This window comes from Aricia agestis, chromosome 12 (assembly GCF_905147365.1).
Source record: "Aricia agestis chromosome 12, ilAriAges1.1, whole genome shotgun sequence".
Taxonomy (NCBI): domain Eukaryota; kingdom Metazoa; phylum Arthropoda; class Insecta; order Lepidoptera; family Lycaenidae; genus Aricia; species Aricia agestis.
This window is the reverse complement of record NC_056417.1, coordinates 14141871-14154860: the sequence shown is the minus strand read 5'-3', so window position 1 is coordinate 14154860 and position 12990 is coordinate 14141871. Positions and strand designations below refer to the sequence as shown.

At 36.8% G+C, this 12990-nt stretch overlaps 1 protein-coding gene across 3 annotated transcripts; it reads left to right on the top strand.

Annotated features, from left to right (window-relative positions):
- Positions 1-5196: 5196 nt before the first annotated feature.
- Positions 5197-11811, top strand: LOC121732212 (sorting nexin-8-like). Of its 3 annotated transcripts, none has more exons than XM_042122023.1 (7): positions 5197-5217; positions 6316-6528; positions 8082-8307; positions 8561-8666; positions 9100-9232; positions 9982-10201; positions 11525-11811. In XM_042122023.1, the coding sequence occupies exons 2-7, from the start codon at positions 6323-6325 to the stop codon at positions 11678-11680; spliced, it is 1047 nt and encodes a 348-aa protein (XP_041977957.1). In that variant the 5' UTR covers positions 5197-5217; positions 6316-6322; the 3' UTR covers positions 11681-11811. The 3 variants fall into 3 exon arrangements, with proteins under 3 accessions (XP_041977957.1, XP_041977956.1, XP_041977955.1); XM_042122022.1 differs by lacking the exon at positions 5197-5217 and adding an exon at positions 5347-5422; XM_042122021.1 differs by lacking the exon at positions 5197-5217 and adding an exon at positions 5647-5748.
- The last annotated feature ends 1179 nt before the right edge of the window (positions 11812-12990 follow it).

Here is a 12990-nt window from a genome sequence, read left to right as displayed (position 1 = left end):
CAAAAAAAAACTCACAAGTTACAACACGAATTGTTTGATCACTTTTAGTTTTACCACTAATCCACACTGTTGGGACGCCAGATATAGGCGTGAGTGCCAGATTTAGTACTGGGAACTACCAAAAGGGATGCGCCACTGCCGGTAGGCAGAAAATGAGAACTCAGGGTGTGGTTTCAGGACTTTACTAACTAAGCAAAGTTGTGGATCAGTGGTACAGTTTGTTACAGTCTTTACACTTTACAGTATATAGTTACTACGATAAATTATTAACACAACGGAAAGACGATGTTGCTTGCGGTGCGAACGTCGTGTGTATTGCGCGGGAGACTGAAAGGTACGTACGCGCAGTCTCACGGCTCGAAATCCACTGAAAACAAAATGGCGGGCGGCGCGTGCCGTCCGTTTTCAAAAAGGGGCGCGGGAGGCGAAAGGGGAGGTGCCGCGTTTACAGCGCATTACCCTGGCACCACACTCACACTCGCAGCATATCTAGCTGGCATGCGTCGTCGGGAGGCCCTCTTGGGCAAAACGCGGTTATTTGTATTAACATGATTTGCTATAAGTGCCTTTTTATGGTTCCGTACCCAAAGGGTAAAAACGGGACCCTATTACTAAAACTTCGATGTCTGTCTGTCTCCAGTCTGTATCTCAAGAACAGCTACAGCTAGACATCTATATTTTTTACAGATAGTGTATTTCCGTTGCCGCTGTAACAACAAATTCTAAAAAAAATAATTTTCCCATACAACAAACCTGATTTTTTGGCCTTTTTTTTCTAGATATCAATAATGGCAACAGCTAGGCACTTGAAATGTTCACAAAATACTCAATAATTGTATTTATAATTAATAATAAAATTAAAATAAAATAGAAAAATAATCCCATACAAAAAAACCTATTTTGGCCCATTTTTGCTCTATAATGGTAGTTGGTATGGAACCCTTCGAGTTGTGCACGAATCAAACTTACACTTGGCCGATTTTTACGATTGGACTAAGCCTAAACTTTATTATCTGTACTCAATCTTCATACATTTTAGAAGTCGGTAAGTAAGTTACGGTTCATTGGAATACTGAATATTGTTTTTACCGAGGAACTCGACTTCAATTATTTGTTTGAAAATTATTTATTCAAAGGCATATTTCAAATATTGTACACTTGATAGGTTTTTCTTCAACAGTTTAACAGTTATAATTTTCGATTGCAGCATAACTATACTGAGTAAATTTCCTCACTGAGTCTAAAAAGTAAAAACTTTTGAGTTCTAGCTGAAATTTATTTGGCGGCAGGTAAATAATTACTTACACTTACAGAATTTTATTTGTCGTATAGTAAACATTGCTTGTTATATAATAATGGAATATTATGAAATTTAAACCCCTTTGCTTGTTCAATTAATAAAAAAAAACTCTACTGAAAAGCAAAAAGGGTTACTTTTTGCTTCGAACCATTTCGAAAAAAATATATAATTAGATATCTTTACTAGATTGAAAGATAAAACGTTTTTGTCGGTTGGTAACTTTTACCAGCTTCTAAATTTAGGTAAATTGTAACTAAATGCCACTTCTACGCTAAGTATACAGAAATATATTTTTTTAATAAACTAATTAATAAAGGCATTAAAATACTTTAAAAATTCGTTGGATTTTTAAAAATATCTCTATTAGCTAATTTTCTACAATTTTTTAAAGAAAAAATGAATCTATGTACGGCTCTCCTGTAAAAATAGCTATGTCGCTTGGTAACTTTTGCCTTTCCACCGTCGATATGTATTTAGATTTGTATGTATGTAATATTATGTAAGTACTTATGTTTTTATGTTTGTGTTCGCATAATAATTATCTCTATAACTACCATTCCGATTTTAGTAATTCTTTTTGTACTAGGTATTGTTTAACTTAGGGAATAGTGTAAGTTTCATCAAAATCAGTTCAGTAGTTTAAGAGATACGCAGTTTTTATTCTCAATTACGTATAATTTTGAAGTCGGTTTTATCTTTTTAAAATACAGTTATTTTCGATCAAAGTTTTCCCGCGACTTGGCCCGTTTAAAAAGTATTCCGAAATCCGACCATATCAACAGCTTGGTATGACGACAAAATGGTTTTTGTCGCGTAGGTAATTTAAAAACCATAAAAACATTTCATATAAGCTATGGGCATATTAATGTGTATGCTTGAACCTATTTATGTACGAATTTTGGAAGCTTAAATCACTCTCCTCTGTTGGCAAAATAGGAATCCCCATTTTTTACAGAGGTCTTTTTGATTGATTATTCTGTGTTATAAAAGTTGACCAATCGTGTTACGCTATGGGTAATTCAAAGACGAAGACATGATGAATACTGACAATGAACTTTAATTTCTTAACTTTAGTCATTGCTGTGAAAAATCGATATCGCTACAGCCATATTATCAAGGCGTCACCTTAAGTAGATCATTGTGCCTTTTTTATTTTAGATAACGTCAGTGTATTTAAGAGATGCTCAATTGCGTCTACTGATTGGGCTCCGTCATTATGGGGTGTCCTGGAATTTATTGAAAGAAGATCGGATGTAACAACGTTAGTTTTACTTCAAGTTACCTCGCCATTTATCCAGGCGAAGCACCTTCGGTCTGCTTTGATCAAACTCAACGAACCAACACCATTTGATTGTGTTTTTTCCGTCACCAGGTAAAGAGTAATCTAAATATATAAAACTCAAAGGTGACTGACTGACATGGTGATCTATCAATGCACAGCCCAAACCACTGGACGGATCGGGCTGAAATTTGGCATGCAGGTGTAGCTGTTATGACGTAGGCATCCGCTAAGAAAGGATTGATCATTAAAATAGGGGATGAAAGTTTGTATATAATAAATAATAATACTTCTTAAAGCGAGCGAAGCCGCGGGCAAAAGCTCGTAACTCGTAAGTAATAAAGATGTGTGTGTGTGCTATTCATAATACCTACTCAATTTAACATTAAGTTTATTCAACAAAGTTGTAGGTACTTAATGACGTGATCTGAATTTTGCATTTTCCGTCTGGATTCCGCATCATATTATATACCCAGGCCAGCCCTTTCTAATTCCGAACATAATTCAGTTAAAAACAACATTCTAGGAGTCACAAATTGCGATGGGATTGCGAAAAATTCTTGCCGTTAAACTTTGATGTTAGCAACCGACCAAGAAGACAGGATTGGAATGGAGAGTTTGTTGAAACTGGAGCGTTTTATGTAACAAGAGCATCACTTTTAAGGCAAGGCTATCTACAAAACTCCAAGTGAGTAAATATCTAAAATAGTGCGTCTAATGTGCGAGTACTATATTATATTGTACTGTGGTGGGCACAAGGTGGGCATTGATTTTTAAAATTTAAACTGTATTATATTATACTGTTTCATATTAGCAAATAAAAAATTAGCCAAATGCGAGTAGGACTTGCGCACGAAGGGTTCCGCACCGTTATAGAGCAAAAATTGGTCAAAAATAGTGTTTTTGTATGGGAGTCCCCCATAAACTTACTTAAATAAAATTTAATAGACGTGGGAGAGCCTTGCTTTGGCATGAATGGGCGGTTTGACCGGAGAAATACCACGTTCGCCCAGTAATTGAGTTTACCGGAGGCCCAATCGCCTAGCCTATTCCCTTCCCTACCCTCCCCTATTACCCTATTCCCTCTTAAAAAGCCGACAACGCACCTGTAGCTCTTCTGATGCTGCGAGTGTCCATGGACGACGGAAGTTGCTTTCCATCAGGTGACCCGTTTGCTCGTTTGCCCCCTTATTTCATTAAAAATATATTTTATTTTAATATTATTATTAAAGTACACATAAGTACACATATAATTATTATTAATTATTAAGGACTTTGTGAAATTTTCAAGTGTCTTCTAGTTGTCATTATAGATTGCAAAAAAGGCCAAAAAATCACGTTTGTTGTTATATGGGAGCCCCCTTAAATATTAATTTTATTTTGTTTTTAGTATTTATCGTTAAAGCGGCAACAGAAATGTAACACAATCTTTGTAAATTTCAGAAGTCTAGTCTAAGCGGTTTTTGATATACAGCCTAGGGACAGGGTGTTTTGTAAGTGGGAGAGCCATGCTTCAGCACGAGTGGGCCAGCTCGACCGGAGAAATACCACGTCCTCACAGAAAACCGGCGTGAAACAGCGCTCGCGCTGTGTTTCGCTGAGTGAGTGAGTTTACCGGAGGCCCAATCCCCTACCCTATTCCCTTCCATACCCTCCCCTATTCCCTTCCCTTCCCTACCCTCTCATATTTCCCTATTCCCTATTAAGAGCTCACCTGACTCTAAAAATCAAACATCGTCCTTCTCTCTTCACACTCACGCCCGTCTTTCATATGCCAGGTGAAAAAGGACGGCGCGGAATCATCGCCGAGTTAGTTTTACTTGAATAAAAGACGAACTATAATGATTATGAAAAAAGTGTTTTGAGCAAATTTAGGTTTTATCAATACCTTTTTAGATATTAAAAAATATTAAAGAAAAGACAGCAAACTTCGAAGATCCAAGCAAAACTGTGTCTAAAACAAGGTTTTTTGTAAAAAAGAAACTATCGAGCATTTTTTGAGTAATCGTGTTTTCGTCTTGAGCATTTAATCTTTATGAACTGAAGTTACTTGTGTCAAAAAATCAGTTTTCTAGACCTTACAGATTTTGAGATCTAGGTTAATGTATGTAGTCAAGTTAGGGTCATATGGGCTCTTAAAAGGCCGGCAGCGCACCTGCAGCTCTTCTGATGCTGCGAGTGTCTATGGGCGACGGAAGTTGCTTTCCATCAGGTGACCCGTCTGCTCGTTTGCCCCCTTATATCATAAAAAAAAAGACAGACAGACAGACAGTCAACGAAGTCTAGTAATAGGGTCCCGTTTTTACCCTTTGAGTACGGAACCCTAAAAACAACACGTTTTGGATATAATGGGTGTGAAGGAAAGTTTTTCTTCATATAATCATTTTTCAAAATAGCGGGATTTAAATATCGATTTTTATAACGAGATATTTTATTCATGAATCATGAATCATCATGATTCATGGCACAACCGTAAAGCACACGATTCACGAGTCACGACCCTAGTGTTTACCCTATTACCCAGATGACTTTGACAGCTTATTGACAATAAAATGTCAAATTATGTAGGTAAATGTAGGTAAATCAAGGTAAATAAAATCCGGTTTCCGGACGTGGCATCATCATCGGAAACTTCGAAGTTTGTTTCTTTATTTTGTTTATTATTTTATCCCCAGTAATAAATAAAACATTTAATTACAGTTGTACTGTGTGGGAAGTAACTGCAGCGGAAAGCTTAGAGATAGATAACGAGTTCGACGTAATTTTAGCGAATAATTTATTAAAAGCGCGTTGGTTAATAAGTTAAAATCTTGATAGTATATCTTTAGGAGTAATTATAGCAGGTATGTAGTACTTTTTTTAAATAATTATATCCATTTAACATCGTTCGTCCTATAATAATTACTTACCTATATTAAGTAACTCGTGCTTGTTCTTTTCTACTATTAATTCTTGTTGTAAGTTTTTTGTTTAGTGCAAGTATTTATCACTAATACTCACTCAACCAAAAGTTGTATAATACTACAACCAGCTACAGCCTACAACATTCGACTTTAGTATTATTCCTAAGCTGCACTGTGTTGTCATTTATTTCGATGCGCCAGAGGTTGCTTTTGGAGGAAAGCACTTCATAGCGATAATGCCGCCTTTGTGCTCATGGTGAGAACATGTAACTTCTTTTATTATATTTGTACATTTTGAGCACAATAAAGCATAATATTCATTCATTCATTCATATTATATCCGTGGAAAATGACATATTTTCCACGGAGTTTTTATTTTGGAAGAATGTGTTTTAAATCTTGGGTTTTGTGTATGTGAAAAATGGGAGCAAAATCTACAATTTATAAAATATTTTGTGTTTAACTTATTAGAATATTACAAGTACCTTATATTTTATTATGTTGATTTAGTATTATATATTGGTATTTGGTTTGCATAAATAATTGTAATTTAATACGGTTTTGGTGGTGATAAGAATTATGATAAGTTCTAAAACATGCTAACCATGAATCATTTTGCTTAGAAGTTACTAGTATTGATAAATATTGATATTATGTATTATTTTTGAAGTACAATTTAATTAATATTAAATACATCAAAAAAATTATTCAAGCACAAAATTTATGAAAAAACATCTTAGAAGTATTTTATTTTCGTAAAATACAAAACATTTTTTTACCCACCTCCAAAAAATGAGGAGGTTATAATATGTTCGGCTGTGGATTTTTTTCAGCAATATTATGTCATACAATATAGACGAGGTCACATTTGAAGATCTAGAGGCAACTGATGTTATAAGTGTGGAACTTGTGCCCGAACGCAAGGGTTTGATACTGAAACACTGTGAATATTATGTGAGTTCTCGTCGACACGGTACAACAGTTACAAGAAGATATAATGACTTTGCCCTTCTGTATGATGTGCTGTATGCTAAATATCCATATAGGTAAGTTATCCATATAGGTAATTTACAACTGCTTATACTTTGCCCACTGCAGCTATTATTATAACACTAGCTATTTGACCGAGCTTTGCTCGGTATTCCATAAAACACTAATAAAATGACATTTTCTAAAAATTATTCCTAGCTAGATCGATTTATCGCCCCCGAAACTTCCTATATACTAAACTAGATGTCCCGCGCGGCTTCGCCCGCGTAAATTAGGAATTTTACAGAAACCATACATTTACCCATAAAAAATAGCTTATGTCCCTACTCCCTTCACTTGGTCTACTCTATATCTGTGCTTAATATTGCCATAAAAATTGCTCCAGTAGTTGGTAATTTCTTATATTTCCTCCGTTTTTCCCACATTTTCCTGAGTTTCTTTGGTCGTATTAGTCTTAGCGTGATAATATTTAGCCTATAGTCTTACTTGATAAATGAGCTATCTAACACTGAAATAAGTTTTTAAATCGGACCTGTAGTTCCTGAGATTAACGCGTTCAAGCAAACATACTCTTCACATTTATAATATTAGGTAGGTATAGATTTTTTTTTAAATTATTGCTTGACAAACTCGAGTCTCGATCTAATAGATTATGAAAAGTACCAATAACAGGGTCATTATAGGCTCATAAGTCATAACCATGGGACGATGCATGGTATAATATGGTAGTGATGATGATGATGATGATGATGATGAATGTAATTTGCATAGTAGCATATGCTTTCCATTCTTAAAACAACCCCGAAACTCCCAAACTTGTATCTATAAAGAATCAGGAGTTCTCTCAGCACCTTCCGAACCACGGTATACCAGGTATACCTCGGTGCAAAATCTTACTTGTTGGTAGCATATGCTTAGAATACTTTTCACGAAACCGAAGTCACCACATGTTTCCCTATAAATTTTGAGGAGTTCCCTCGATTACTTATGGATCCTTCATCAGATCACCACTTTTGTGAATACATTACCAAATTGGGATGATGACCGATTTTCAAAATTTTTCTTTTGGTATATAGGGTATATACCAAAAGAAAAATTTTGAAAATCGGTTAACAAACAGCGGAGTAATCGTTGAACATAGGAAAACGAACATAACATCTCCCCCATTTTGAAAGTCGGTTAAAATTGTAGTCTATGTGTTATTCTGATGTATAAGCTATATTATTGTAAAGTTTCATTAAAATCCGTTCAGTAATTTTTGCGTGAAAGAGTAACAAACATCCATACATCCACACATCCATACATCTATACATCCAAACAAACTTTCGCCTTTATAATATTAGTAGGATTTGATGAAAATCGTTGGAGCCGATTCCCAGATTCCAATTATATATATAAAGTTAAAGTTTTGTTTAAAGATGTAAGATATTACATTCGCATCAAGACATAATACAATGTAAGAACCATTCCTGAAAGTGTTACAATTTCCACAACTTACAAGTGTGCTATTGAATGTACTGTGCAAAGGAGAAGATTTTTTTTTTATTTAAAGTTTCTTTATTTTTAAATTTATATTTATTATAAACAAAAGGAAACCTGTTATCTTTAGGGCCGTATGCAGCCTACCACCGAAAAGGGTGGTGGTAGGAGGTGGGAGTCCCATGTTTCTGCAGCGGCGTCGAGCAGCTCTTCAGCGATGGCTGACGATAGTTGCTCGCCACCCTGTACTAGCCCATGATGCCGACCTACGTACATTCTTGTGCGAAACCTCCCCAAAGTTGGACAAGCCCAAGCATGATGAGTTTGTTTTAGCTGGCACACAAGATAATATGCAGGTTAGTAAAAAACTACTTAAATGATTAGAAATAGATACTAATATAATGTTCAATACATCAAGATTTTTAAATTTTTCGTTAATGACTGATTATCATAATGTTTTGTTTCAAGCCAACCAAGTACAACAGGTAAAATATACTAATACATAATAGTAGAACTGCAGGATTTTTTATTATTACTGATTTCTTTTGTTAGAATAAATTACATTCTTTAATAACAGTATAATAAATCATTGTTTTTGATGCTTTTCAGAATGACATTACGACAGAAGAAATGCAGAATTTGTTTGCAACTGAGCAGGAGCAGCTACGCTTAGCGCATCTAGGATTAGGGAGACTTTTCAAAATATTTGAGAAAGGTAAGTTAGAACGGACTAACCAAAAAATTGAAATAATATATATGAAGGCATTTCTTGAAATACATAAAACTTTGAAATACGTAAAGCTTTGCAATTCTGTAATTTGGGTTTACAGTGGTAAAATAATTTCTTAAATACTTTGCTTATCTGATATTGGTTCCTGTGAGATAAATTGTTTGTCAGATACCAATGATTGAATATGTTTTTCCTTATTTGCTGTTTGTGCATAATATTATATTATAATATTTAAAAATATTTATTTTACGCAGTGTATAATTACTTTTCGCGGTTAGCAACCCTTGTGTGTCATTTGCCATTTTCAACATGCTTAAATAGGTACTTTGCTGCAGATATATTTTTTATTAGTAAGTTTCCATAAAGCTTGGTCGACAAAATTCAAAAATAATATAATTTTTATTTTATTTGATTTCAGTGGAGGGCCGATGCGAGGCGGAACGGGCAGACATTCGGGAGTTGGGCGCGGCACTGCATGCGTTGTCTGCGCCGGCTGACGCGGACAACGCCAGGTGGACAACACTCAAAGACGCTCTTAAGTCTGCGGCAGAGTAAGTAGTCTGTAACAAGCTGTTGTTGATGAAAATTTCGTCCGTTCGGTGCTATTTTGTCGTTGTTATCGTTTCTAGTAGACTAAACTTTATTTCGTCAGTTTAAATGTGCTGTCAGGGAAAACGTGACTCCAAATGAAGTTAAGGATTGACATAGGCACAAGAAATACGACGGCCACTGTACTGAATCTGTATAATGTATGACGTGATGAAATGTTTACAAATATTCTGAATGTGATATTAACTGGGGAAAATACTAAGCATGAGAAATAAAGCACTGTATCCCATCTGTCCCACTGATAATATTACATTGTGGCATCTCAAATCACACCAATGTCAAGGCTCAATCGAATGTACCATTGAGGAAATTGATTCCTAGGCAGTTGACAGACCTTTGTCATGTCACGGCTTATGTCAATTCAATGTTAGCTGTGATTGGTTGTATGGGTTTGACTTAACGCGACCAAATTACTTAAAGAGTCCGGGTGCCGTCGCAATTACGATATACGAGAATTATTACGCAATACGAGAATATTTACCATATCTGAGTAATTATTTAGCTATTCTTTGTATAGGAACCTAGGTAATTACTATCTTAAGCTGAATAAAAACTCAAATATGGTAAATATTCTCATATGGGAAATGATCTTTGTATTACGTTTGTATGAGAATTGCGATGACACCCGGACTCTTAAGTCCGCCATCTGCCTAGAAATCAACTTCTCTGATAGGTAGTACAAATTTTTCAGTCTAACATCAGACATGGGCGACCACGAGCGGGACACAGACGAGGGCATGGAGCGGATGTTGATAGCTTTGGACGCGGTGGGCGGTCACCGGCGGTTGTGCGGGCGGCTGCAGCGTGGGCTGCACGCCGAGCGTGCCGCCGCCGCCGCAGCCGCCCCGCCCACTCCCGCCGCGCGCACGCTGCAACACAGACACAGATACGCGCTGCGAGCTGCGTTACAGGTGCGTATAGCGATAGAGCGACGTGCAACATGACACATTGCCGTTAGACGCGGTGGGCGGTCACCGGAGGTTGTGCGGGCGGCTGCAGCGTGGGCTGCACGCCGAGCGTGCCGCCGCCGCCGCAGCCGCCCCGCCCACTCCCGCCGCGCGCACTCTGCAACACAGATACGCGCTGCGAGCTCCGTTACAGGTACGTATAGCGATAGAGCGAGGTGCAACATGACACATTGCCGTTAGACGCGGTGGGCGGTCACCGGAGGTTGTGCGGGCGGCTGCAGCGTGGGCTGCACGCCGAGCGTGCCGCCGCCGCCGCAGCCGCCCCGCCCACTCCCGCCGCGCGCACTCTGCAACACAGATACGCGCTGCGAGCTCCGTTACAGGTACGTATAGCGATAGAGCGAGGTGCAACATGACACATTGCCGTTAGACGCGGTGGGCGGTCACCGGCGGTTGTGCGGGCGGCTGCAGAGCGGACTACACGCCGAGCGCGCCGCCGCATAGTGAGCACAGAGTTTTTACTTAACATTTTTGACAATAAACCCTATGTAGCTCTCTTTATTTTATTACTGTCATAATAGGCTACTTGACCTCATTTTTTTCTTCAAGCTAATCGCTTCATAATCATTCATTATTACAAAAAAAACTAATATTTTAATATTTTACACAGTAGAAACCCATAAAAATGTTAATTGAAAAATATGCCTTATAAATGGCGCCGAAAACACTGTCCGCTATAGTGTGACGTCATACGTTTTGTATTTTAAGCTCTTTATTGAACATTTTTTATATGCTAAATGTACGCGTCTAAAAGTGCCCAAAAATTATAAAATAATGAAATAAGAAATTAGAAATCATTTGTAATGTTGAAAACTTTTGGAGAAAAGTTTTGGCCATTTCATTTCCCGTCTACAATAAATGGAGATAATTTATAAAACTGATGTTTTATATGAATTATTCAAGAAAATATATTTTACAAATCTTTCTAGGCTCATTTTTATTATTAATGTACAAATAAACTTACATATAACGAGCACGATAAATAAAAGATATTAAATTACGAATAGAATGACGTCACATCCAATTCGGAAGTACCGCAAAAGCGTTTTCGTCAGTACAAATCCTATTTTCATAAAATTATATTTTCAAATCGACTTTATTTATCAATCATAAGCTTTTATTAATGATAAGGGTGAAATATGGTTTCCTAGGCCAAGTTCTACTAGAAATATGTATTTGTTCAATGAAATTGAATAAAGGTCAAGTAGCCTATTACGTAAATTTTTAACCACGAAAATTAGAGTACATACAAAACCGTAATAACAGGAGGGGAGGGTGGCGCGCGCGTACGCGTTATCCGCGTTGGAGGCGTTACCCGAGCTGCTGCGTACGCAGTCGGCGGCGCACGCGCGCGTCGCGGCGCTGTGGGCGGATCTACACACAGTCCTGCGACACCCACACTCTAAACCGTACGCCAAGTGACGCGCATATTTTTCTTTTGAAGTTTATCTCCATGTTTTAGGTAAGACTTTATCGCCTATGACATAGCTGTTAAATGCATTGTGTTCAACTTTTTTGTTTTATGCCCGGGCCGCACCTGCGTAGTGCTTCGAGCTTAAAACGATACCATTGGACGATCTGCGTGTATCGTCCAGTGGTATCGTCGTAATAGCACGAAGCTTCGTACGATAGACGCATGTGCGGCCGCGGCGTTAATGTACCACCGAGGACATTTATTCCTAGGCAGTTGACGGACCTACGTCATTAGGTCGGATTATGTCAACTTAATGTAAGACGTTATATTCTGTTGGCTGGGTTTGAAAAAACGCGACCAAACTAAGTAGGTCCGCCATCTGCCTATGAATCTACCTTTCTGATAGTACGACATTTTTCTATTAAAGTCTATCTCCCTGTTTTAGTGCGACTTTATAGTCTGTCTGTCAAATGCATTATGTTTAACATTTTTGTATTATTGTACAAAACCAGCAGCTGAACAATGTCATTTAAAAACAGAAAAATGAAACAAAAAAACAGAAATCTTATGGACTGTTTAGGTACAATCAAAATATGGTAACTATGATTTTTGTTAGCAGCATTTTGTAGATAAATTAAGTGATGTTTCTGTTTGACGACCGCAATGGTTTATGTAAAAAATATTTTTTATTAAAAATCATGACGTAATAAAATAATATTTTGCAAGCTGGCTATGGCATTCGCCATTCACATTCAACGTCAAAGTATACGGACAGCTTATTATATTATATAAGTAAATAACTTGCATTTTATTTATCTTAATAGCACCGAAATTTACGAATCTTCAGGGAATCTCTTTTGCAAATCATAATATTATATTTTTTTAACTCTGAAAAACTCCTGTGAAATTGTTTTATTATGTATATTGTTTCTCAATTATTAATGTTAAGAAATAATAATAGTAATTTACAGTTATAACTTGCTTATAAGTTAAATTCACTTTATTTGTATATAAGCTACTATAATATAAGAATAATGTTATTACTCGTAGTTGTATGAAAATGTTTATTGGAAATTTTAATCTCTTTGTATAGATATTCGTATAAGCTCTTCTATGTATATTATATGATTTGTTTTATTTTAAGGCCCCTCTACATGTTGAGCTATGAATTATGAAGGATATGATGCTGCCTATAGTGCCTAGAGCGTAATCGCGATTATAGGCAATCATATACGAATATGACGTTCATAATCACTTGGTCCATCGTGGGTTAACGTGTAGAGGCCGCTTTACTTAAGGGTCAATTTATACTAGCGCA